We start from the raw sequence: 24,071 nt of genomic DNA, 5'->3' as shown, positions 1-24,071 counted from the left end.
ACCTGAAAGACACTATGTTGGGGAAAGCTATGGGAGAAGATTCAAAGCACATGGCAAGCAGAGGGCAGTTGCACATAAAGGCACAATTGTAACTGGCAGCACAAGGGGAAGTGAGGTGAGAGGCTTCAGCTCTTGTTCACTTCAGCAGGCATAAAAACACAAGAGACTGGCTCTGCAACTGCAGATCTGTTATGAAGATACTTGCATTGATTTAAATATATTACATACATTTCTACAGTGCATAAGAACAATACATTTCAGTTTAGGCTGGCAAAAAGGAAAGGTATTCCCCGGTGCCAAGTATCCACCTGGCAACACAGGCATACAGCAGATAATCCTCCCTACCACCAGGAACGACAAGAGAAGACAGGTCGCACCTACCAGGTGCCAGTTCCCTATGTGGAAGAGGAAGGAAGCTGGACTCAACTTGGCACAAGACTTCTCCCTAGCAGGCTTGGTGGGGAGCCACCTTAGCAGCTCCCAAGAAAAAAACCAGGGGACTTTTTATATTGACAATTCAGATGGGAAATTCTTGTTGCCAGGGATTTAGCATGGCAGTCTATAAGGAAGCAGCATTCATCATACCATTCCACTGTACACAAGGCATAGCCTCAGTCTGATCCTTATATCAGTATTGCCCATTAAAGGGTGGCAGAGAATGCAGTGAGGGCATCTTCCCCTGCCAGCAGCCAACACCCACAGAGACTTTCCCTTCCTGATTGTCAGTACTCAAACCCAGCTGAGGAAAGGCATCCAGCTCTATAGGAGGAGACAGAATTGCCTATAGCAAAAGCTTCTCTTCACCCCTATTCTGCTCCACCACATCTCTAGAGCAGAGGAACATTATCAGCTCTAGGGACCACAGAAGGTGAATGTAAAATACTATCCCAAGGTAACAGTACTAGGATATATAGTCTTACTCTCGCCATGTAGAGTGTATGCGCATGGGATGAACAATTTAAAATCAAATTAAAATCTACTGTTTGAGACCTTTACTCCCTGCTGCACGAAGAGAAACAGCAGTCTAACCCTCCCATCCTATGGTCTGCAGAACCCATCTGCCTTCTGGTATTTACTTACTACCACCATGGACAGAAGCCATTACCAACAGGCTCTATCCCAACCCTTAAGTTCTCCTCTAAGGCCAACCTTCATTCTTCCTAAAGCAGGCAGTAATGACTATGCTCCTTACAGATGTCCCCAAAACACACAGGCCTAGGAACACCTCTGTAGGACCAAGGGCATCAGAGCAAACCTAGCAGGGTCTTCTCAGGATGGACAAGAGGGTGTGTAGAAAAGAAGAAAGTTGTTTCAAGCCCAGCATTTGCACACACAGAGCAGTAGCCCATCCCACTTGGGGACATCCCCTTGTCACCAGCCTTCTGGGGCAGAGGACCTGTATGTACTCCATCTAGATGGATATTAGAGGGACGGCATGAAACTAAAAGGGCGCAGCATGCAGGCACCTGCTGTAAGATGCTGCCATGCTCTGGCTGGGGAGACCAGCCCACAGCAAGAAAGGAGTAGCAGTCAGTCTGAGTGAAGGCCCCTCCCTTTCTGTGGGGAATATGCAGAGCAATGCTGACTGGAAGGCCTGCTCATGTCTCCTGCTGGCTCCAGCAAGGCTGGCTCAGTCTGGAGGATTGGTCACCCGCAGTCAAGCACTACTCCCCACCCACTCAGGTTCCTCGATGAGTGCAGAGAGAAACTGCTACCACCAGGAAAAGAAGGGTTTGCGACTCTGGAAGCTTTGTGTGTAGGATTCACTGGCAGAACGTTGGTGGGAGCGAGCTGTTTCCACAATGACTGGGGGCATCTGGACCAAGTGAAGGGGGCTCTTCCCATCTTTCAAGGCCTGTGTCAAGTTCAGGATCTAGGAAAAGAAATAGGTAAACTAAGAGTCAGGTCTCATAAAAGGCCATCCACAAAATAAAGAAAGGCAGCTCCATCCCATTCAGAAGAGATCCCATCCTACCATTATGACGAAGTAGCCTACCTGACCACGCATGACAGCAATCTGCTTGTGGAACTGGCCTCTGTCAAAACCTGGATCTTTCTACAAAAAAAAAAAAAAAACAATAGCTGAACATGTCAAAAATATTAAAAAGTTACTAGGTATTTTTAATTACAAAAATGTGAGTCAAGCACTGAAAGGGTTAAATAAGCTAGCGTCACCCTGAGGAGAGTAAGTCAAAGCCTGTTAGCGTTAGTGGGCCAAAGCTAATGTCGTCCTGAGGAGTGAGAGAAGGCCCCTGTGTGAGGTAGGCTCCAGGATGAGAAGGCCTGGTGTGAGAAGCTTTGGTGAGAGAAGCCCCAGGTTGAAGACCTCATGTGTGAAGTTCCAGTGTGAAGGCTGCTGTGTGTAAAGCTACTGTATAAGCTCCTGTGTAAGTTTGTTGTGAGAGGAGGCTCTGTGAGAGCGAAGCTGTTTATCTGCATGAGAAAGAAGCCCAGCGTGGAAGCAAAGAATGAAGTATAAAGAACTTTGTGTTATGGAAATGCTGTTTTTGTAAATAATGCAACCATATTATTTCATTACAAAGAAAAGCCTCCAAAGGAAGAGATAACATTGGTCTCTGTGTTTTTGTTCTTTTGCTCACTTTTGGCTACTGTACTGGTTCACACTGCTGCTAATAAGTTACTCAGCTGTATGTTTATGGGGAGGGTATTTTGTTAATAAGCCCACTCTCCAAACAGAACAAACCCAATCAGGACACTTGTTGCACCCAGATGCTCTCTTCTCTTCAGCCCTTGTGGGGAAAGGAGTATTTCCTCTCCCCGTTCTCCTCCACTGACATCCCACGTAAATAAAGCAGTGGAACAACAGATGTACTTGCTCTGATGGCTGCAGTTACCTTAAAAAGTTCATAGAGATCTTCTTCAAGATCCTTGACAAAATTTGGGTCCGTAATCTTTGGCAGAATCAAATCCTTGATTTCCTGAGAGAAGGGCACCTTGGCCTGGGGCAGCCATGCCCAATAAAAAGGATCTAGGGGTGGGGAAGAATACAAAAGGCACGTTTTAGGCTCATAAACCAGATTAAGCACAAGGGCAGGATACCAGCAGGGATACCAATCCTGAACATGATGAGCTCTAAGTAGGGACACCAGATGGTTAGAACAGAGAAGAAAACAACTCAGATCAAGAAAGAAATACATATGAAATAACTGCTTGGAGGTACTTACATGCTCTCCAAGAATCTGGATGTTTGAGAGGAAAAGCCAGGCCATTGTCAATGGCAGCTAGTTTAATGACAGGCTCTTTCACCAATACCCACTCTTCTGCATCCTGAAAAAGGGAGGAACGTCAAGCCAAGAAAACGTACTGTTTCTAACAGTCAACTCATATTTGCTGCGTGAAACAGCTTGGGAACATGTGCTTTTCAAGGTATAACTGCAAGAATCTCCCAGCCAACATGGTCATCACCATGCTGACTAGGGAATTCAGGATTATATTCCAGAAAAGTAACTTTCCAACCTACATTTTTTAATCGTGTCAGAAGCGACTTGCGAACATATTGCAAGTTGCTTCTGGTGTGAAAGAATTGGCCGTCTACAGAGACATTGCCCAAGGAACACCAGGATGTGTTACTATCCTGCTGGGAGGCTTCTCTCATGTCCCCACAAGCTCGAGCTGACAGACGGGAGTTCACCCTGTCTTGTGGATTTGAACCAGCAACCTTCAGGTCAGCAAGGGTTTAACCCATTGCGCCAATGTGGCTCCTTCCAACCTACATGATCAGTTGCCAAAGACTCACAGCATTGAAGTCAACATGAGGCACAATATTTATCATTCTAAGGTCACTGACCTTCCTCAAATCGATGTTCTCTATTTGCAAAACCTCAAGGCCAACCATTATGAATATACAATATATTTCCCTCTTCCCTCCTCACCCACCAAACCTACTGGAGTTTGGAAAACATACTTTTTTGCAGTAGAACAAATGTAATTTGCTCACCAACCTGGCCATGACTATGCTGGTGAGCTCTGGTGAGGGAATTCTAGTAACTCTCCAAGCTAAAATGTCAGTTTCAGAAGTCTTACAGCATAAATATAGATGCCAACAAGCACTTTTCCCAATTCATTTGCCCTGGCTCAGCAAATTACATTGTTTTACTTACTTGTATATCTGCATTAAGAATTGTTCACACTGATTAATGGGCATAACTAGGAATGTTTACCTGACCATGAGTGAATTGTAGCATGACTTTTAAGACTACTGCAGATCTAAGCATAGTGGTAGGAGCCCCCAGATGGCGTAGTGGACTAAGTGACTTGAAGGTTGGGTTGCTGACCTGAAAGCTGCCAGGTTTGAATCCCACCTGGGGAGAGTGTGGATGAGCTCCCTCTATCAGCTCCAGCTCCATGCGGGGACATGAGAGAAGCCTCCCACAAGGATGGTAAAAACATCAAAACATCCGGGCGTCCCCTAGGCAACGTCCTTGCAGACGGCCAATTCTCTCACTCCAGAAGCAACTCCGGTTGCTCCTGACACGAAGAAAAAAAAAAAAAAAGCATAGTGGTCTCCATCACGGTACATGGAAATGTCTTTAGTGGACACTAAATATTACTAATATTTGCCTGGAAATTCATAATAATAATAATAATAATAATAATACAACTTTATTTATACCCCGCCACCATCTCCCCAACGGGGACTCAGGGCGGCTTACATGGGGCCATGCCCAGAACAATACAATATAACAAAATATAAAACAACATTACCTGCTTCTGCAGTGATGCACACTGGTTTAAAAATGGAATTGTCATAGAAGCATCTCTGCTCTGGGTCCCACTTACCCGCACATTTGTGCTGTCCAAAGGGCAATCATACTTGATCAGCCAGTTGTCATTACCTCGGTCTGTAAAGACATAGAAATGTGTGAATAGAAGGCAAAGAAATAACTCATCCTAACATACTCTTGGCAACCACTGACAACAAACCCACTGCACAGTAGTTTTGGGGCAAAGAAATCAGTTGCCTGGAACATGTACCCTAGCACTTTATAGATGTTTCAATTTCTTGTCTCCTGCTACTGGGGCTTAAGAGCAAACCATTTGCTAACCACTTTGAGCCTTATGTTGCAGAGTAGCTATCTTGCAAACGACTGAGGCAAAAGGCTATTTGTGCTCTGGGAGAGGCATCTAGTGGTAATCACTTGAAACTCTATGCCCGATTCTTTCAAGTGGTAAGAATTTCATTCATGGACAATTCATGTTTGCGAATATATAGCAATTTCAAATTGGGTCCATCTTTCTGAAATGCTGTGTGCATTGGGATAGTTCAGAACTCAGTAAAACTATCACAACCCTTCAACCAATTCAAGGGAATTATAGCCCAATACTTTATTCCCATCCTTGAGTTCTGGGATCTAGAACAAAAGAAACCCACTCATCCCCATCAAGCTAAGTGTTCCCAACCAAAATTATGCCTGTCTTAATAGTCAGTAGCCCCATCTTTAGGATCCACAAGTAGCTTAGAACCTACCAGTATTGCGAATGATGTAGTCCAGCACCACTAGTCTCTCAAACTGTAGCAGCAATTGGCGATTCGTATTATCTGGAAGAGGCTCAGCCTCAAAGCGCCGCAGCCAGAAATCTGCATCCTTGTAACCTTCCACAAAGAGTTGAAAGGAGCCCACCTAAGGACAAGAAGCAAATGAGTTAAGTGGAGTGAGACACGGCACAATGACACCAGACTCTCCTAGATGCCTTAAAAATGCCATAACCCCAGAAAAACACACAAAGATACATAAAAGTTCGGACTTATGTTGGAAATGTAAACAGAAGAAAGGAACCTTTTACCATATGTGGTGGACCTGCCCAAAGACTGAATTACAAAAGTCTTTGAAATGGTGAAGATGGACAGACTAACTTTAGCCCTACAGCAAACTAATCTGCATAATCTACAAGAAGAATGGAAACCTTTCATAGACTTTGTGAAAAACCTAAAGAAGATGGCCATGACAGGATTTGATAACTAAAAGTAAGATAAATAATATATATTTATCTTCTGTATTTGGTATGTTAAACTTAAGAGATGGATGCTATCTGATGGGTCAATTGTTAAGAAATAATCATAGAAAAAATGCATAATATAAATTATATAGAAATTATAAAAGCATTCAAACACAAATCTATATATACGTGTATATATAAGAATATGTTTATGTATGTACATATAGAAAGAGAGTCAAAGTGATACAGATTGATATAATAGAAGACTAGTCATGCTAGTGTTAACAAAACCTTGGGAAAGAGTAGTTTGAGCGATCTGGCCTACAGGAGTTATCTGGGAAAGTTCTTAAAATGGATTATAAGAATATTATCATACTGAGATGGTTAAATCAAAATAACTTTTGACCCCAAGAGTTATAGATGGAAAATATATTTGATGTAAATATAGAAAGAGAGACAGCATGATAATGATAAATGATAAAAACACTAACATACTAACAATCTAAATTAAAATTGTAGTACTTTCCTTGTAGATACTAATAATAAATAATTTAAGAAAAGTTTCAATGTGAAATAATGTGCTATGAAAAATTCAGTTTAATTTCCATTGAAGAAGAATGAGAAAATAATATATGAAGCCCAGGAGACAATGTGAGAAGACAGAAGATTATACAACCAATGGACTTAAAATTGAAATGGTTAGAATCCTTAATATATAATCCGTAGTATGTGTTAAAGGAATGAAGACTTGTTGTAATAATAATATTGCAAAGGAACCCCTCATTCCTTAGCAAACTTCACCCTATTTGTTTTCTCCTCGTGACATACTAGACATTTGTAAAGATGCAACTAACCAATAATTAATCAATTATCCCCAATTTTTTCTTTTTCGTTCCCTTGTCCCTCCATCCCCTACTTTCCTAGTAATTGTTTAATAAAAAAAATATTTGTGTGTGTGGGGGGGGGGGGAGACTGTACCTTTGGAGGAAGCCCAATTCGATGAAACCTCTGCCCAACTTTTGGCACTTTCTCCAGAGCCAGGCGTTTTCCCCGGGACTTCACTCTATCGATGGCGCTGTAGTTAAATGTTTCACTGGCCAAATATACCACCTGCGGGTATAGGGAAGAGAGGACTCAAAATCAGTTTATGAGCAGGGAACAATTCTTTCTTTCATACGTTTTTAGGAGGGTGCATTCCATAAATCTAGACATATCCAGAGCTATCAGGTTTTAACAAGCTCAGGACTATCTAGTACCAGCAAGAGAATAGCAATGTCTTGAAAAATCCCAAAGAGTATTAAAAGACAAATGTCAAATTATTCTTTCATAGTTATGTGCAAACAACTACCTGCTTCTTTTTGAAAATATGCCTAATATTGAGTCCTTATGGCTGTTTCCTTTCCACAGCCACCAGTTATGTTCTTCTGTTTTATCTGTCCTCTTATGTTAGCCAAAAATCAATGACAAGGATTAGAAAGTACTGGTGCCCTAGACCTGGGATAAGAGACAAGGACCAAAGATGGATTGAAAGCAGGGATGAACAATCACGAAGCATTTCAATCCTGCATTCTAGGTGAGCATCTTCAGCTGAAAATAGCTCAAAAATGCTATTAGAATTCACTGCTGTTCCCAGCTTCTTGTTTTTTTCAGCTGACTTCTGGTGAAATAAGTAAGTTTGTGGGGATGGTTTTAAGGTAAAATGTAAGTTTGAGATCTATCTTTCATCTGATCTTTTTAAATGGACGGTTTCTGAGACAACCACCAAAAAAGGGATTATGGGGGCTGCACATGGTCTATAGTTGCACTTTCCCCACTCCTGACTTAAAACAGATGGAAGACAGTTCCTGTAGTCTGGTAAGAAAAACTTTGGGTTTTCAAGTCCATTACTGAAACTAGTTAAATGACTGACCCACCAAATACACTGAACTCCTATTAGCCCCAGTCAGCATAACCAGAGACTATGTGAGCTGCAGTTCTACAACATCTAGACAGGCTACAGATTCCTCATATCTGGCATATAAAAGGAAAAACTATTTTCTATTCCAGCCTCCTTATCCCCTATTTTGATCTCAAGCTCACCTTTGTACAAGGAACGATGTTCAGTTCCAGCTTCTGGTCCACAAGGCTTGCACCTGCCTCCGATAGATATCCCTGGTTGAGAACAAGGCAGTCCCTTCCAAAACAACATGGGCAACAAAGTTTTTGCAGCCATTTTGTCCATTTTGGATTCAGCTGCCCGTAGGGTTCTTCATTCTTGGGTTTGAATACACCAATTATTTTCTAAAAAGGAAAAGAAAATGGAGGCTGGTCAGAACACGCTGGGCAAAGCAAATATAAGAATACACACAACCTTTCTAACCTGACAATGTCCCTGGCACTTGACAAATATATCAATAGTGTGGGGAAAGAAGAAACTCAAAGCTTAACTCTTCTGCAAAGAGCTAAAAAGGGTTTACAAGAATACATCCTTCTATGACATTGACACCATTAGCAAGAGGTCTGGGGTTCCACTGTTGAAAAGTACATTTGGCCAGCAATTGTTTGGGGTTTTTTTACTCCAAAAATTGAAGAAAATAGAGTGTAACCTCTCCAGCAATGCATATTACTTGTGATATTTGTTTGTTTGTTGTGTTTATTTTCTGGAGGGTGTAAGAGAGCAACTATAATCTTCATAACAACCTTGTGAGATAGGTCAGTTTGAGAAGGAGAGGGGGAAGACTAACAGTGGCTCAGTTTCATCCCATGAACTACATAGCTCCTAACCACTACACCACACTGGTTTCCATAGTCAATTTTAAATCAAACAGCTAGGGGGGGATGGATCATGGTGTAAAAATGATACTGTGATCAGCCAAAGCAGGTTAACCCTTTCCAGGCCCTGAAACAGGCTAAGCTGATCTTCATTAGTTGGATGAGTTATCTACTGGGTAACTCTAATGGTGTTGATGACATCACTAGTTGGGGATGTGCTAGGAATTTTTCACTTCCTGTTTCTGCCCAAAGAAAGAAATCAACCTTGAGAAATGAAACAAGACAAACTGCGAGTTGAAGTCTCAGGAATGAATGTTTAAAAGGAGCCACTGCTGAGAGATCAGCAAGAAATAAAACCTACACATTGTTCAAATTATAAGCCCAATCGTGGACCTCCGTCATCAAAAAGCAGTTTCTTTCCATTTTTCCACTATGGTTCCCATCTAAGTTTATCCCATCAGGAATAATCTTTTCAGCAAGGAAACACATACAGAGGCTATTAATTTCTTTTCCCATTCTAGAGTTCTCTTCTTCAGTCCCAAGAAAGGTTATCCCTAACATTCTCTGCAGCAGTGATTCCTTTTTAAAAAAATATGTGTTTTTATTGTAAATATCAGTAGAACAACAAAATCCATCAACATACACATCCAATCACATATTCTCGGTAACATTACACTTGCTAGTTCCACTTTTATCTCCCATTTATGTCAAGTAGTTTTTCACCCCTCACCCCTCCCCCTCCCTCTGGGAACAGTACTTTCTTTCATTCAGATATTATTTTAATTGATTAATCGGAAGTAGAGAATGATCCAATTCTTTATATTTTCTTTGTCCTTTGACTTTATCTATCAAACTTCCCCATTTCAGATCCCAATTCTTTTTGATTCGGCCTGATATATATTTAGTTCTCCTTTCAAGGATATAATCCTGAAGTATAAAATCAGCTAGGTATTCATACCATTTTTTAACTTCCCACTTTGTTTGCTCTTTCCAACCCAAGGCAACTGTTGCTTGAGCGGCAACTATCATGTATTTTATAATTTCCCCCCAGTCCCTAGTAATTTTGTTCTTATCTAATTTCTGGATGAAGAATTCTTTCTTTTTCAAAATCAATTTATGGTTAAATCTTCAAATTCCTTCTTTACCTTGTGCAGCAGTGATTCCTAAAGTGGGTGCTACCGTCTCCTGATGGGCGCTGCAGCGATCCAGGGGGGTGGTGATGGCACCTATTAGGACACAGGGGCAAGGCCAGAGGAGGGGCGGGGCCTCTTCCCAAGTGCCGGAGACAGGCTTAGCCCCTGAGGCGCCTGTTAGAACACGGGGGCAAGGTATAGAGATTCAGCCCTGTCAGGCACTTGGGAAAATGCCCCGCTCCCTCCTCTAGCCCCGCCCCCTGTGTCCTGGCAGGCGCCGCAGGACAGGGATAGAAGCTCAGTCCTGCCTCAGAGCTCGTAATTCCACCCATCCCAGTCCTGGCTCCCATTTGTGGCCCTGCCTCCCTCCCCCTCCCAGCCCTGCATCTTGGACTAGGGGAGAGCCTCAGCCCCGCCCTCTTAAGCAGGAGCCACGCCCACCCCTCTAAGCCACCCCCCCTTTCTGGAAAGGGGCGGCAGGCCAAATAAGTTTGGGAACCACTGGTTTATCCCATCAGGAATAATCTTTTCAGCAAGCAAACACATACAGAGGCTATTAATTTCCTTTCCCATTCTAGAGTTCTCTTCTTCAGTCACAAGAAAGGTTATCCCTAACATTCTCTACAGCATTGAAAGGCTGTCACTATCTCTGATGTCAACATAACTTTGCTAAGCTATTGCTCAATCACAAACCAGGGGACTTCCTGGAATTCCAAAAAGAAACCAAAGCATAAATAGTCACATGCAGGCAATGGTGCTTTCCACTATTTCTTTGTAAACCTGATGGTGGAAACTAGATCACTATCTTAAGTCTAACAGTGGCACATTGGCTGATTTAATCATTAAAAAATGCTCAGAGACAAGACTAAAGAATATACTAATGGGATGGATATATGAAGATCACATAGGCTTCTTACCTGGAAGGCAAAGTAAATAAAATATGAGTGATACTCGATTTGATAGAATACTTTCATAAACATAATTAAAAACAAGGCACTCTCCTTAGATGCAGAAAAAGCATTTGACAATCTAAGATGGCAATTTATGAAAGAAATGCTCAAGACAATTAAATGTGAACAAAATATGTACTAAAAATATGCAAAAATACAAATAAATGGCAATTTGACTGAAATATTTGAAATCCAGAAAGGTGTGAGGCAAGAATGTCCATTATCACCACTACTATTTACAATGGCTGTAGAAGTGTTGGCAAGAAAAATACAACAAGAAAATTCCATTATAGGAGTGAAAATCAAAAAAGAAATCATCAAGTTGAGGCTCTTTGCAGATGATGTGGTGATGGCTACAGAAGAGCCCATAGAGACAATACCTAAAATATTGGAAATTATCGAGGACTTTGGACCTATATAATCTAGACCTATATAAAAACAACTATTTTTAAAAAACCTGGAATGGAATACAAAAAGATTTAAAATAATGGTTCCCAGCTAGAACTTCTTTGCTGGGAAAAATAACTACAATTAAAATAAATGTTCTCCTTAAAATGATGTTTCTTTTCCAAACAATACCAATATTATTAAATGATAACTGCTTCAAACAATGGTACAAAGCTATTGACAATTCATTTGGAAAGGCAAAAACCAAGAAGATAAAATCATTGTAGGATGCCAAAGACGGAGGGGGTATGGCACTACCAAACTTTGAGCTATACTGTGAAGCTGCAGCTCTAGTTTGAATGAAAGAATTGGTAACTCTAGATAATAAAAGACTACTGACATTAGAAGATTCGATTTAAAATATCGATGGCATGAATACATAATATACAAAAAACATTGAATTACTCTAATTTTAAGAGCCATCTGCTATAAATACACTATACAGCAGGGGTCCCCAAACTAAGGCCTGGGGGCCACATGCGACCCATCAAAGCCATTTATCTGGCCCCTTCTCCGCCGAGGAAGGTGCGTGTGGCACGGTGTAAGAGGGAAAGGTGCTCACCTTTCCCGTCTCCTCCCTTGCCTGGTGCATGTCTTCCAAAGCTTTGCTTGTTTGTAATGATATTTTAATTATTATTTAATTAATAATTAATTATTAAGGGGTGCTTTGCTAGTGCCTTTGGTGCACAAAGGCAGAAGGAGGTTGGACTAAATGGCCCAAGGTGTCTCTTCCAACCCTCTTTATTATTTTTATTATGATTATGATTAACATTGAGGCTGTATTTATTCCTGTTTTGTTTTTTTTAACTTCAAAATAAGATATGTGAAGTGCACTGCATAGGAATCTGTTCATAGTTTTTTTTAAAATATAGTTTGGCCCTCCAACGGTCTGAGGGACTGTGAACTGGCCCCCTGTTTAAAAAGTTTGGAGACCCCTGTTATACAGTGTATGAAAAAAATACAAATCAATACTCTACTTAAAAATACCTTGGTGGACCAAAGAAGCCTACTATTAGACAGAGATGAAGGGAGACCAACGGGTATTAATTGGATAACAAAATGAAGCTCATCTAAAAAAATCCAAGCCAACTACAAAAAGTGGGCATGCAATTTTCATGGTTTCAATATAGATAACTACAAGAAAGATGCCAAATGGATAAGAAGATAGGCATCAATTGCAAAGAATAGATAATATTTTTTCCAGTCCAAGAAAAAACCAATTGCAAAAGTCTATACAATAATATTAAAATTAGACACATAAGTATATCTAACCAAAGAGTGTATGATTCAATGGTCAAAGAATGTGGGCCATAATATTCACCTAGATAAATCGGAACAGATGTGGAAAACAAAGATTAAATTCACAACATGCTATGGACTAAGAAAATTTCTACAAGATGATATATACACGACGTTGGAAAGATGAGCAAAGATGAAACCAAAATTAAAAAATGTTTGTTGGAAATGTAATCTAAAAGAAGGAACTTTTTACTATATATGGTGGATATAAAGCAAAAACATTCTGAATTGTAATTCATAAGAATATTGAAAATATCTTAAAAATTAAAGTACAGTAGAGTCTCACTTATCCAACACTCACTTATCCAACGTTCTGGATTATCCAACGCATTTTTGTAGTCAATGTTTTCAATACATCGTGATGTTTTGGTGCTAAATTTGTAAATACAGTAATTACTACTTAGCATTACTGCATATTGAACTACTTTTTCTATTAAATTTGTTGTAAAACATGATGTTTTGGTGCATAATTTGTAAAATCATAACCTAATTGATGTTTAATAGGCTTTTCCTTAATCCCTCCTTATTATCCAACGTATTCGCTTATCCAACATTCTGCCGGCCCATTTATGTTGGATAAGTGAGACTCTACTGTACCACTAGACCCAAAAGCCTTTCTGTTAGGACTTACAAATTTAACACTACCAAACAAATTCCAGATGCTCTCTTTATACAAGGTAACTGCAGCAAGAATTGTTTTACGTTTACTATTGGAAACAAGAAAATATTTCCACCTAAGATGTACGGATTACAAAAATGTAGTGGCAGAGATGGACAAACTGATGAGGTTTATACAATCGCCAAATCCTTCCAAATTTGAAGAAGCATGGCAGCCATTTATTGACTATTTTAAAAAATGAAAATATTGGGTTTTTATAACATTAATGGGAAATTAGTAGTGCAGAGATATAGGAATAACAAGAAAAAAACAGAGAAGTTAGTGACAAGAATAATAGGATCCCCAATGATATCCAAGTAATCCTGGAAAGTTAATCTATTAGATGACAAAAAGAATAGGGTTTTTTACTATGAAGAAGACAGTAGAGACAGGGTAGGAAGCATTAGTTAGGGCTTTCTATTTTCTATTTCCCAACTTTTATATCTCCTTTGTTTCAAAACACTATACACCCGTTTTTCTATCCTTCTGTTTTAGATTAGAAAAGAAATGTATTCTTTTTTCCCTTTTAACATTATAGAAGCCTTGATTGTACAATATTAGATAACAATGGATGAAGATGAAGATGCAAGATGTTAAAAACGCCCCTGCTCTATATCCACTCTGGTATCCTTCCCCATTCCTTATATATTATGCAATAAAAATTATATTAACAAAACACTCCGAGACAGTGTTGCACAGTGGTTTGACTATTGCACCTTGGAAGCCAAGTTCTAGCCTCCCCTGAGGGCTGTGAAGGTAAAGCGGGAAGGAGAAAAGCCATGCTTGCTGCTCCAAGCTCACTGAATAAAAGGTTGGATATAACTGTGATTTAATAAGTTAAAAAAATGTAGTTTGCTGCACACAATGTACCAATTATTTTTCAACCTGGTGCCCTCTAGTGTTTGCAATACTATTTTCAGAATATCCAACTACTGGTCTTGCTGGCAAAGGCCAGTGGTCAGAAGTGTAAAACAGCTGGAAAGCACCACTGTAGATGGGATCTTCCTGGAACGACACCATCAGCAGATCCACAACTCTGTGTAGCTAAGACTGCATAATGAAAGGCAGTGGTTCTCAACCTGTGGTTCCCCAGATGTTTTCGCCTTCAACTCCCAGAAATCCTAACAGCTGGTAAACTGGCTGGGATTTCTGGGAGTTGTAGCAAGAACACCGGGGGACCCCCAGGTTGAGAACCTCTGGTGTAAGGTAAGGATGGGCAAAATCTCTCAGGTCCACAATTGTCATCAGCTCTAGCAAGTATAGCCAATGTTAATGGAAGTTGGGAAATGCAGTCCAATAACATCTGGACAGTATACTTTGCTCACTCCTGATCAATGTCAAAAGATCCTGCAACCAATGTTTACTCAAATACTACAAGCTTTTATTTTGTTAAACAGCATACAAGGCTTGGTGAGTACTGCTGAACCTCAGGAAAAATACAGAGGCTCTTTACTGAAAGCAGGACCAGGCAGTCATGACCATCCAGATGTTTTGCACTACAATTCCCATAATCATGACAGGCTATGCTGGCTAAGGCTGAAGGCAATAAGGGGTAAGAAGCAGACGGAAGATCAGTTAACCTCTTGTTCTTCTACAGGCCTGAAGATTTAGCACATCAAACGGAACTTCAGTTATTAACTCCAGATCAATCCCTGCCTCTCCATGCATTATGCTCTGAAATCACAGCCTTCTGTTCACAGTTTTGTAATTAATAAGTGCAACCTTTCTGAATACAGAACAAAGGAGAAAATAAGAAAAAGTGCACATTTTGATCTAATTATAGACTCTGGGTTGTGGCAGGAAGTAATGGTTTTAACACATTTTATTTGATGAAACCATGGTCCTTTGCTAAGTGGGAGCTAGGGGTTTTTTTTAAGAGAGAAGCACTGGAGTTTACACAGGCCCTAGGAACATGAAGTCCTCAGTCCCCTTGCAATCATATTCAACCAAGATATAGGTCAGACTCATGTTCCAGGAAAGAAAGTCATTAATCATTTCTAGGTGGGAATTACCTAATCATTTACCAGCATAGGTTGAGCATTCCTTATTGCAAATTGCAAAATCTGAAATACTCCAAAATACAAAGTTGTCCACATGGATAGTTAAGATAGTTATACTTTTGCTTCCAGATGGTTCAATGTACACAAATTATTAAAATATTTTAACTAATTACCTTCAGGCTATGTGTATAAGATATATATGAAATAGAAACAAATATCATATTTAGATTTGGGACCCTTTTCCAAGGTATCTCACAATGTATGCTTATGCTAATAAGCATAAATTTAAATTTAAAACATGCATAAATTTAAAACATCCAACCCCCCAAACTCTTCTGATCACAGGCATTTTGATAAGAAATACTCAAACTGTAGTTCTTTAACCTAACCTTAACTGATCATGCTCTCTATTCTCTCATCTACAGGTTGCACACCTAAGAAAGTCAGGTCTTCTGCTATGTCAATGTAGTGCTTAAGTCCTAGCTAAATCATAGAATCATAGAGTTTGAAGAGACCTCGTGGGCCATCCAGTCTAACCCCCTGTCAAGAAGCAGGAAAATCGCATTCAAAGCACCCCGATAGATGGCCATCCAGCCTCTGTTTAAAAGCCTCCAAAGAAGGAGCCTCCACCACCATCTGGGACAGAGAGTTCCACTGCTGAACAGCTCTCACAGTTAGGAAGTTTTTCCTAATGTTCAGGTGAAATCTCCTTTTCTGTAGTTTGAAGGCACTGTTCCGCGTCCTGGTCTCCAGGGCAGCAGAAAACAGGCTTGCTCCCTTCTCCCTATAACTTGTCACATATTTATACATAGCGTGTCTCCTGTCAGCCTTCTCTTCTGCAGGCTAAACATGCCCAGCTCTTTAAGCCGCTCCTCATAGGGCTTGTTCTACAGACCCTTGATCATTTTAGTCACCCTCCTCTGGACATATTCCAGCTTGTCAACATCTCCCTTCAATTGCAGTGCTCAAAATTGGGCGCAGTGTGATTCCAGATGTGATTTGACTAAGGGAGAATAGAGAGGTAGTATGACTTCCCTAGATCTAGACACTATACTCTTATTTATGCAGGCCAAAATCCCATTGGCTTTTTTAGCTGCCACATCACATTGTTAGCTCATGTTTAACTTGTTGTCCACGAGGACTTCCAAGATCTCTTTCACATGTATTGCTATTGGGCCAGGTGTCCCCCATTCTGTATCATTCTGACCCTGTTTTCTGGAGTATTGGCTATCCCTCTCAATTTGGTGTCATCTGCAAACTTGATGATCATGACTTCAAACCCTCCATCTAAGTAATTAATAAAGACTTAGATGAATCCTTTCCCCTAGCCAAGGAAGAAAAGATAACCCTACACTATCCAGACACCCCTTTACACAGGGTAAACTACAGCTGCCATCTTCTCCAGCCAACACTCTCTGACAGTGTGAGGCCCCAACACTGCCAGCCAACACTCTGTGGTGATGGATCACAGACTGCAGATAGGAAAAGTTGCCCTAAACCATAAAGAATACATAAATATCCCATTCCAATTACTTTAAAATGGACTCACTAGCATAGCTTAAGTATCATACCTGCAGCAAATGCAGTTAAATCTCAAGAAACCAAATTGTACATCTAACTACTAGATCATATCTGATCTTGGAAACCAAGCAGAGTCAATCTGATTGGTACTTGGGAGGTCGCTAATGAATTATCAGGTGCTATAGAATATATTTCACACCTCTGAGTATCCCTTGCCTAAGAAACCCCTGAGAAATTCATGGGGTTGCCATAAGTGGACAGGCAACTTGAAGACACACACATACACAAACATCACCCATCTCTGATCACAGGCAGGCAGCCCAGGTCTAACTGGAAGCAGCTGGGCCAGATACCAGAATTCAGCCTACAAATTTCTGACTACAGAAGCCCCATTCATTCTCCAAATAACATTAGAAGTCCTGCTGTTGCATCAGACCATCTGCTGCTTTCTGCCTACCTAGGGCAGGAGCACAAAGGCCAGTCTGACTCATCAGACCCTTGAGCCCAGCTAAGAAAGGGAAGTGAATGCAAAGCTAGAACTAGACAGGAGCAAGAAGCTGATTTGCTGGAGCAAGAAATAAGAATGTTAGCAAATGATGTGTGATTCCATGCTATTGACACACCAGACTGAAAAAGGGGAAGCTAAATTAATCTGGTTATGGTGATCACAAGGAAAGCCACACGACTGACTATGCACAGCGCCAGCCCACACACAGGCATGGAAAATGTATCGCAGCTGATCGGAACTGCACTGCTTGCCACGCCATGTACAATGTCACAAGAATTTCCCTTTCTCTTATTCGCAAAGCAAGATTTGAGACACAAAGAGTCTAATTCAGATGCTCAAGTCCCTGTAGGTACAGAAACACTAATCCATTGACACAGTCCCAAAAAAATTCCTGAAGGAAACAGGATGAAATGGACTAGAACCCAGAATTCAAGGTCTCTTCAACTAGAGTGGAAATCTGATGCTTTTAACTTGTTCTGGACTACAAGTCTGTGAATCTCCAATTGCTGCCTGTGCTGCTTACGGGGGTTGTAGTGTGGATTGCTTAATTTGCCCTGGGCACACACTTCCTATTAAAAGCTCCCATCAATGGAGACATCAATGCAAGCATATCCCTAGAGAATCAGCTCCATGTGCTCTTACTATCTGGACAATGTAACATAATTTTATCATTCTTATTGTACTCTGTATATCATAATTAACACAGGACTCCCAATATAAATGATATAAGACTTTACTATAACAACAAGATTACACACTCTCTGCCCTTAGAAAACTTCAGGCTACAATAGCTCCACAGAAGTAGATCTACCATTTTTTATAGAAATTTTAAGCACTCCTCCAATAAGATGGGATTGAAAAAGGAAGGATTAGAGTTATGGGATCAGAGGTTGGCCTGACACAGACTTCCACATGTTGGACTGCAAGTGGCAGTAGCCTTAGCTAACACAGCATATGCAGAGGAATGCTGGGAGCTGCAACATGTGCAAAACTATGTTATGATTTCTCCCCCTTTTCTGCCATCACCAACTGGTAAATGAGATGGAGACTACCAAGAAGAGTACATGATGTTATCTTTACACAGGTTGAGTAAATATTGGCTATGGTTAGTTTGAAATTCTCCATAGAGCAAAGGGCAGAACACGTGAGCTGATTCTGAAAAGTCTTCAATCAGACTGTTCTCAAGATTTGGCAACAAAGAAGAGCTGTCTAGTCTTTTCAGTTTTCCTTTCGAAATAAACTCTTCACTATCCCAAGAGCTTAACAGGTTTCTCAAACGTCTGGACCCTAAGAACAAAGAATTTCAAAGGCTTTATTCAAATATCTGAAAGTTCAAGGATCACATGATTACGAAAGGAAGTTGACTAGCTGCTTCCAGAGGCCAACAGTGATTCCCCTTCAAAGGGGTTTTGGCATTTGGTTCTTGTATTAAGAAATACACACACACAACTCTGCCTGAATCTAGCCAGCTCTATTTTTTAATGGGGATCATATTTTAAATTATCCAGATTTTCTCTGCTACTTGTAAAATAGGACTTCAAGTTATTAGTTGTGTAAAGATGTTCATTGACATTAACTGAGTAATACCAGAGAATCTGTGTTCTAAATTAAACTAACACTAAGATGATAACAAAGAATTCATCACGTTTCTCTTCAATATCCATGTTACTGCCAGGGTATTTTGTGCCACTTTCTACACTTTCTATTCCAAGAACTATGTACTGCAACTTAGACTTAACCAAGTAGCACCCTGAGCCAGTAATGCATCATAGCATAACACAGCCTGCCTGCCTGTTTCTTTTAGGCCGAAAAGCAAGAAACCCAGCTGCAATGGAATCCATGCATTACAAAGACCAGAAAGACAAAAAGAATCAAGATTGGATGGCAATCTATAAGTATTATGACATCCAAACAACTGAACCTGGACATGTAGAAGAGAACTTAATATCAGACTGCCACATAAGGAAGCTACCTCATGCCAACTAAGACAATTTCTGAAAACAGAGAATCCCCCAAAAAGTGGGCCCTTGGTACCTGCTGGGGTTTGGTTCCAGGACACAAACACACACCAAAATCTGTGGATGCTTGAGTCCCATTACATATAATGACAGGAAAATAGTGTCCATTATATAAAATGGCAAAAGTCAAGGTTTGGTTCTTTGTTTTGTTTTTTAAGGGAGGGGTATTTTCAAGCTGTGGGTGGTTGAATCTGGAGATACAGAAGGCTAACTGTACATTTTACTCAATTAAGTAGAAGCACTTCAACACGCCAAGTGCTGTTGTCCTCTTCACTGGAAAAGTAGGGCTTACGCTTATCATTTCATTTTCAAGTACAGTACAAATGCCACAATACTGTTGTATTGTTTCCTAATCCCTTTTAAATGCAATACACAAGTCCTATTGTTGCCACCTCATAGGCCCTATATGATTCTTCATAAAGAGCAGCATGTTGCCTCTTTACAATTCTTAACTGCAGTCACATCATCAGTGACGTTTAGGAGTAAGGCCTACTCAGTTCTTATTTGACAATAGTGAAACACCAGAGACATCAGCTGTACATTATAGACTGTAGCAAGCGAGCCTTTACATCTAACTCAGTATCAAAAGGCAAAGGCACACTATCCTAAGTTATAATAAAACTGAGGGTGAGGGAGGCTGAGGCTGGACAGCATTTGGTACATGAAGGCCAAGCCATCTAGGTATCAATGTTTTTTTAAAAAAAACAAAAACAAAAACACACACACACACAACAGTTGAGTCTCAGTGACCTATGGGGATTGGTAGGAAGCAGATAAATGTAATTTCTGGTTGCTTGAGAGTTACAATTAAGAATAGGCCTAACTAACACTATTAATAATATTATACCATACCATGAACTCTGTATTGATTGACATTTATATTGAAATGCAGCAATTAAAAGTAAATGAAGACAAATGTAACTTAATTTAACATACTTTTACTGTATCATAAAAACAGCATTATGAAAATGTAAAGTATTATGTATTTATTTTATTTTTTACCGGTTGCTTGAGTTCATGAGAGTGTACTGTATATTGCTGTCAAGAATTCAAAGCATTTGGCATACCGTATTTCTCCAATTCTAGGATGACATCGATTGTAAGGTGCAGACAAATTTCATTACCACCAGCAAGGAAAAATACCAGTGAAATGAACATAATAAAAAATACCCATGATTCTAAGATGAATCCTGTTTTTGCAGACGTTTATATGAGGATAAAAAAGTGCATATCAGAATTTAAAAAATACATCATTCTTAGAATCACTATATCAACCTGTAAGTCAAGGCAACGCTGTTACACAACACGCTGCAGAGACAGGGATGGTGAGGCTTCTACAATGTAGAATGAATGCACTTTGACACACCTTTAACTCCCATGGCACAATGCTATGGGATTCTGGGACTTGTACTTTTACAAGGTCTTTAGCCTTCGCTGCTAAAGAGCACTGGTGCCTCACTCAATGGTATATCCCAGGATTCCATAGCCTTGGGCCATGACGGTTCAACTACTATGAAACTGTATTCATTCTGCAGTGTAGATCAGGCATGGGCAAACTTTGGCTCCCATAATTACTAACAGTTTACCAGCTGTTAGGAATTATGGGAGCTGAAGTCCAAAACACCTGGAGGGCCAAGGTTTGCCCATGCCTGGTGTAGATGCACCCTTTAACTGCCCTAGCTTTATGGCACAAAATCCTGACAGTTGCACTTTGGTGAGGCATCAGTGCTCTTTGGCATAGAAGGCTAAAGACCTAATCAAACTACAACTCCCATGATTTCACAGCACCGAGTCATGACCATTAAAGTGGTATATATTAAATTTACAGTGTAAATACACCTTTTGACAGGTTGAGAGGGGAACATGATAGCCATGTTTAAATACTTCTCACAGTGGAGAAGGCAAGCTTGTGTTCTGCTGTTCTGTGCCATTCCTACACTGCCATATAAAATCCAGATTATCTTCTTTGAACTGGATTATATGGCAGTGTGACTCATTTAACCCAGTTCAAAGCAGATGTAGATTATCTGTTTGATAATATGGATTATATGACACTGTAGAAGAGACCCTAGAGACCAGGAAACAGAGCAACAGATTCAAATTGCAGAAAGAGATATTCCACCTGTTTGACATTGGAAGATGATGCCAGAATGTTTCCAGGTGGAATTCAAGGTGCTGTCTTTGGCCTATAAAGTCCCAAACAGTTCCGGCCCAGCCTATTTGAGAGACCGCATCTTCTCTTATCAGCCCACATGAGCCCTGAGATCATCAGGAGAGGCCCTCCTCTCGGTCCCTCCACAGTCACAAGTACGCTTGGTGGGAATGAGGGAGAGGACCTTTTCAATGGTGCACCCGCAGCTCTGGAACTCCCTCCCCAAAGAGCTCAGCCCCCTTCTTATTGGCCTTTAGCTCCCAAGTCCTTTTTATGGAAGCAGGCCTGAATTGTGCAGCTTATGTTTTAATGTTAAGATAACCTCAATGGCTGGAGGTGTGGATTTTTTTAAAATTGATAATGATATATGTGTCTTTTATGCTTTTTTAGGTCTTTGTAATTTGGGTTTATACAAAGTGTTTTATTGTTTATATGTTGGGTTGTGGGATGAGGGGGTTTGTATTATGTATCTGTTGCAGTCTTAGGTACGCCACTTTGAGTCCCATTTGTGGGATAAAGGTAAATACATAAATAAATAATGCCTCAAAGGGTGGTGGACTGTATGATTCTAGGGAAGGGAAGGCTAAGGTGCACCTACATTGTAGAATGAACACAGTTTAAGAGCACTTTAAATGAACTGGCTCCATGCTCTGGCATCCTGAGAGTTGGCTCTACAGCAGTACGTGTGAAAAAGATCTTGGAGTCCTTTTAGACAACAAGTTAAACATGAACTAACAATATCACGTGGCAGCAAAAAAGCCAATGGGAGTTTGGCCTGCATAAATAGGAATCTAGTGTCTAGATCCAGAGAAGTCATGCTACCCCTCTATTCTGCCTTGGTCAGACCACACCTGGAATACTGTGTCCAATTCTGGGCACTGCAATTGAAGGGAGATGTTGACAAGCTGGAATGTGTCCAGAGGAGGGTGACTAAAATGTTCAAGGATCTGGAGAACAAGCCCTATGAGAAGCATCTTAAAGAGAAGAAGAGAAGAGAAGGCTGAAAAGAGACATGATGAGGGCCATGTTAGGAGAAGTCATAGGGAGGGAGGGAGGCAAGCCTGTTTTCTGCTGCCCTGGAACTTCCTCACTGTGAGAACTGTTCAGCTGTGGAACTCTCTGCCCTGAAGTGTGATGGAGGCTCCTTCTTTGGAGGCTTTTAAGCAGAGGTTGGATGGCCATCTGTCGGAGGTGGTTTGAATGCAATTTTCCTGCTTCTTGGCAGGGGGGTTGGACTGGAGGCCTCTATGATTCTAAAGGCCTCATCACACTAAAGTATGAATCCACTTTAAATCTGGTTTTTGCCACCTGCAAAATTTTGGGGTTTGTAGTTTGGTGTCTGGCTGAGCTGCTAAAGTGGATTTAAAGTAGATCCAAACTCTAGTGTGATGAAGCAGCAAGTACTGTCAAACTGCCTTCACTCTACAGATGTAGAACCAGAGGCAGCCTTTGACAGTGGAAGATGCGGCTACTGCTGCTGCTGCTGCCTGGAAGTGTGGTGGAGGCTTTGAAGCACCGGCTGGCTGGCTGGCCGGCCCTCCCTCCCTCCCTGCCTGCCTCACCCCTTGCGGGTCCTTGACGAAGTAGCTGCCGCTGGATCCCTGGTAGATGCGCTCCGGGTAGATGCCCCGCTCGCTGGCCTGCTCCGCCTGCCGGACCACCTCCGCGAACTCCGGGTCGTCGGGGAACTCGTTGCGGTGCTCCCTCTCGCCGCGAGCCGAGGCCGCCAACGCCGCCGCCCCTTGCCCCGCCGGAGCCTGGGCCTGGGCCTGGCCCGTCACACAGGCCCCCGCCGAGCCCGAGCCCCGATCCAGCAGCGGCTGCCGCTCCCGGTCGCGTCCGCCGGTGGGGGATCCCGGCGGGGAGGCGCAGGGGCAGGGCGGTCCCGCGGGGGCGGCGGGGGCAGGGCAGGGAGGAGCACGCACGGCGGAGCCCGGGAGGCCGTAACCGGCGGAGGGGCCCCGCTCGGGGGACACTAAGGGGCTGGTCTCGTCCATCGGGCGCTCTCCTCAGACTCGGCGCTGTTCGCTCAGCGTCACCTGACGCCGGCCCCGCGGCCACCGCCGTTTCCGCCACGGCGGCGCCAACCAATCAAAACCAGGCCACGTCCCCCTTGTTGACAAGGCGCCCGGAAGCCCCGCCCACCCGCCCGCTCGCGAGCCCGGCCCCGCCCACACCGCTTGGCTCCGCCCTGTCCATTGTGTCTTGCGCTGCCTCCCTCCGCAGAGCTAAGTCATCCTCAGCCAGTGAAGGATGCGCAGAAGGAATGCCGTTTGACGCCACTTTAAAGGGCCAGGGCTCCATGCTATGGAATCCTGGGAGTTGTAGTTTGGGATGAAGCACCAGAAAGGGGAAATATTCTACAACTCTACTGTCTGCAGTGCTTGTTGCTGCATCGTCTCTATATACGTGTACACTGCATCAATTCTATACTGTAGACCATGCATGGGCAAACGTGGGCCCTCCATGGGTTTTGGACTTCAACTCCCACAAGTCCTAACAGCCGCTGCAACCTGTACCAAGCCACATGTGTGTAACGTTAGCTGGTCAACCCACGAGAAAATATTACAATCCATTTGGCCGTGACATAGATACCAGACAGCACGCCAACGCCTTAAATCAAGAAATAGCTTTCTAATATCTATAATAATACTCACAGGAACACCTTAGCAAGCG

The 24,071-nt window shown here is 41.8% G+C and overlaps 1 protein-coding gene across 1 annotated transcript; it reads right to left on the bottom strand.

Annotated features, from left to right (window-relative positions):
* Nucleotides 1-185: 185 nt before the first annotated feature.
* pi4k2a (phosphatidylinositol 4-kinase type 2 alpha) lies at nucleotides 186-23,483 on the bottom strand. Its single transcript, XM_008106523.3, has 9 exons — nucleotides 22,958-23,483; nucleotides 8,038-8,238; nucleotides 6,937-7,068; nucleotides 5,489-5,642; nucleotides 4,801-4,862; nucleotides 3,186-3,288; nucleotides 2,856-2,989; nucleotides 1,997-2,056; nucleotides 186-1,873 (listed from the first exon to the last, which is right to left on the bottom strand). Exons 1-9 carry the CDS (start codon nucleotides 23,390-23,392, stop codon nucleotides 1,712-1,714), a joined length of 1,443 nt encoding a protein of 480 aa, XP_008104730.1. The 5' UTR covers nucleotides 23,393-23,483; the 3' UTR covers nucleotides 186-1,711.
* Between the last annotated feature and the right edge of the window lie 588 nt (nucleotides 23,484-24,071).

The sequence above is a fragment of the Anolis carolinensis genome, chromosome 3, assembly GCF_035594765.1.
Source record: "Anolis carolinensis isolate JA03-04 chromosome 3, rAnoCar3.1.pri, whole genome shotgun sequence".
NCBI classification, from domain to species: domain Eukaryota; kingdom Metazoa; phylum Chordata; class Lepidosauria; order Squamata; family Dactyloidae; genus Anolis; species Anolis carolinensis.
This window is presented reverse-complemented; position numbering and strand designations above follow the sequence as displayed.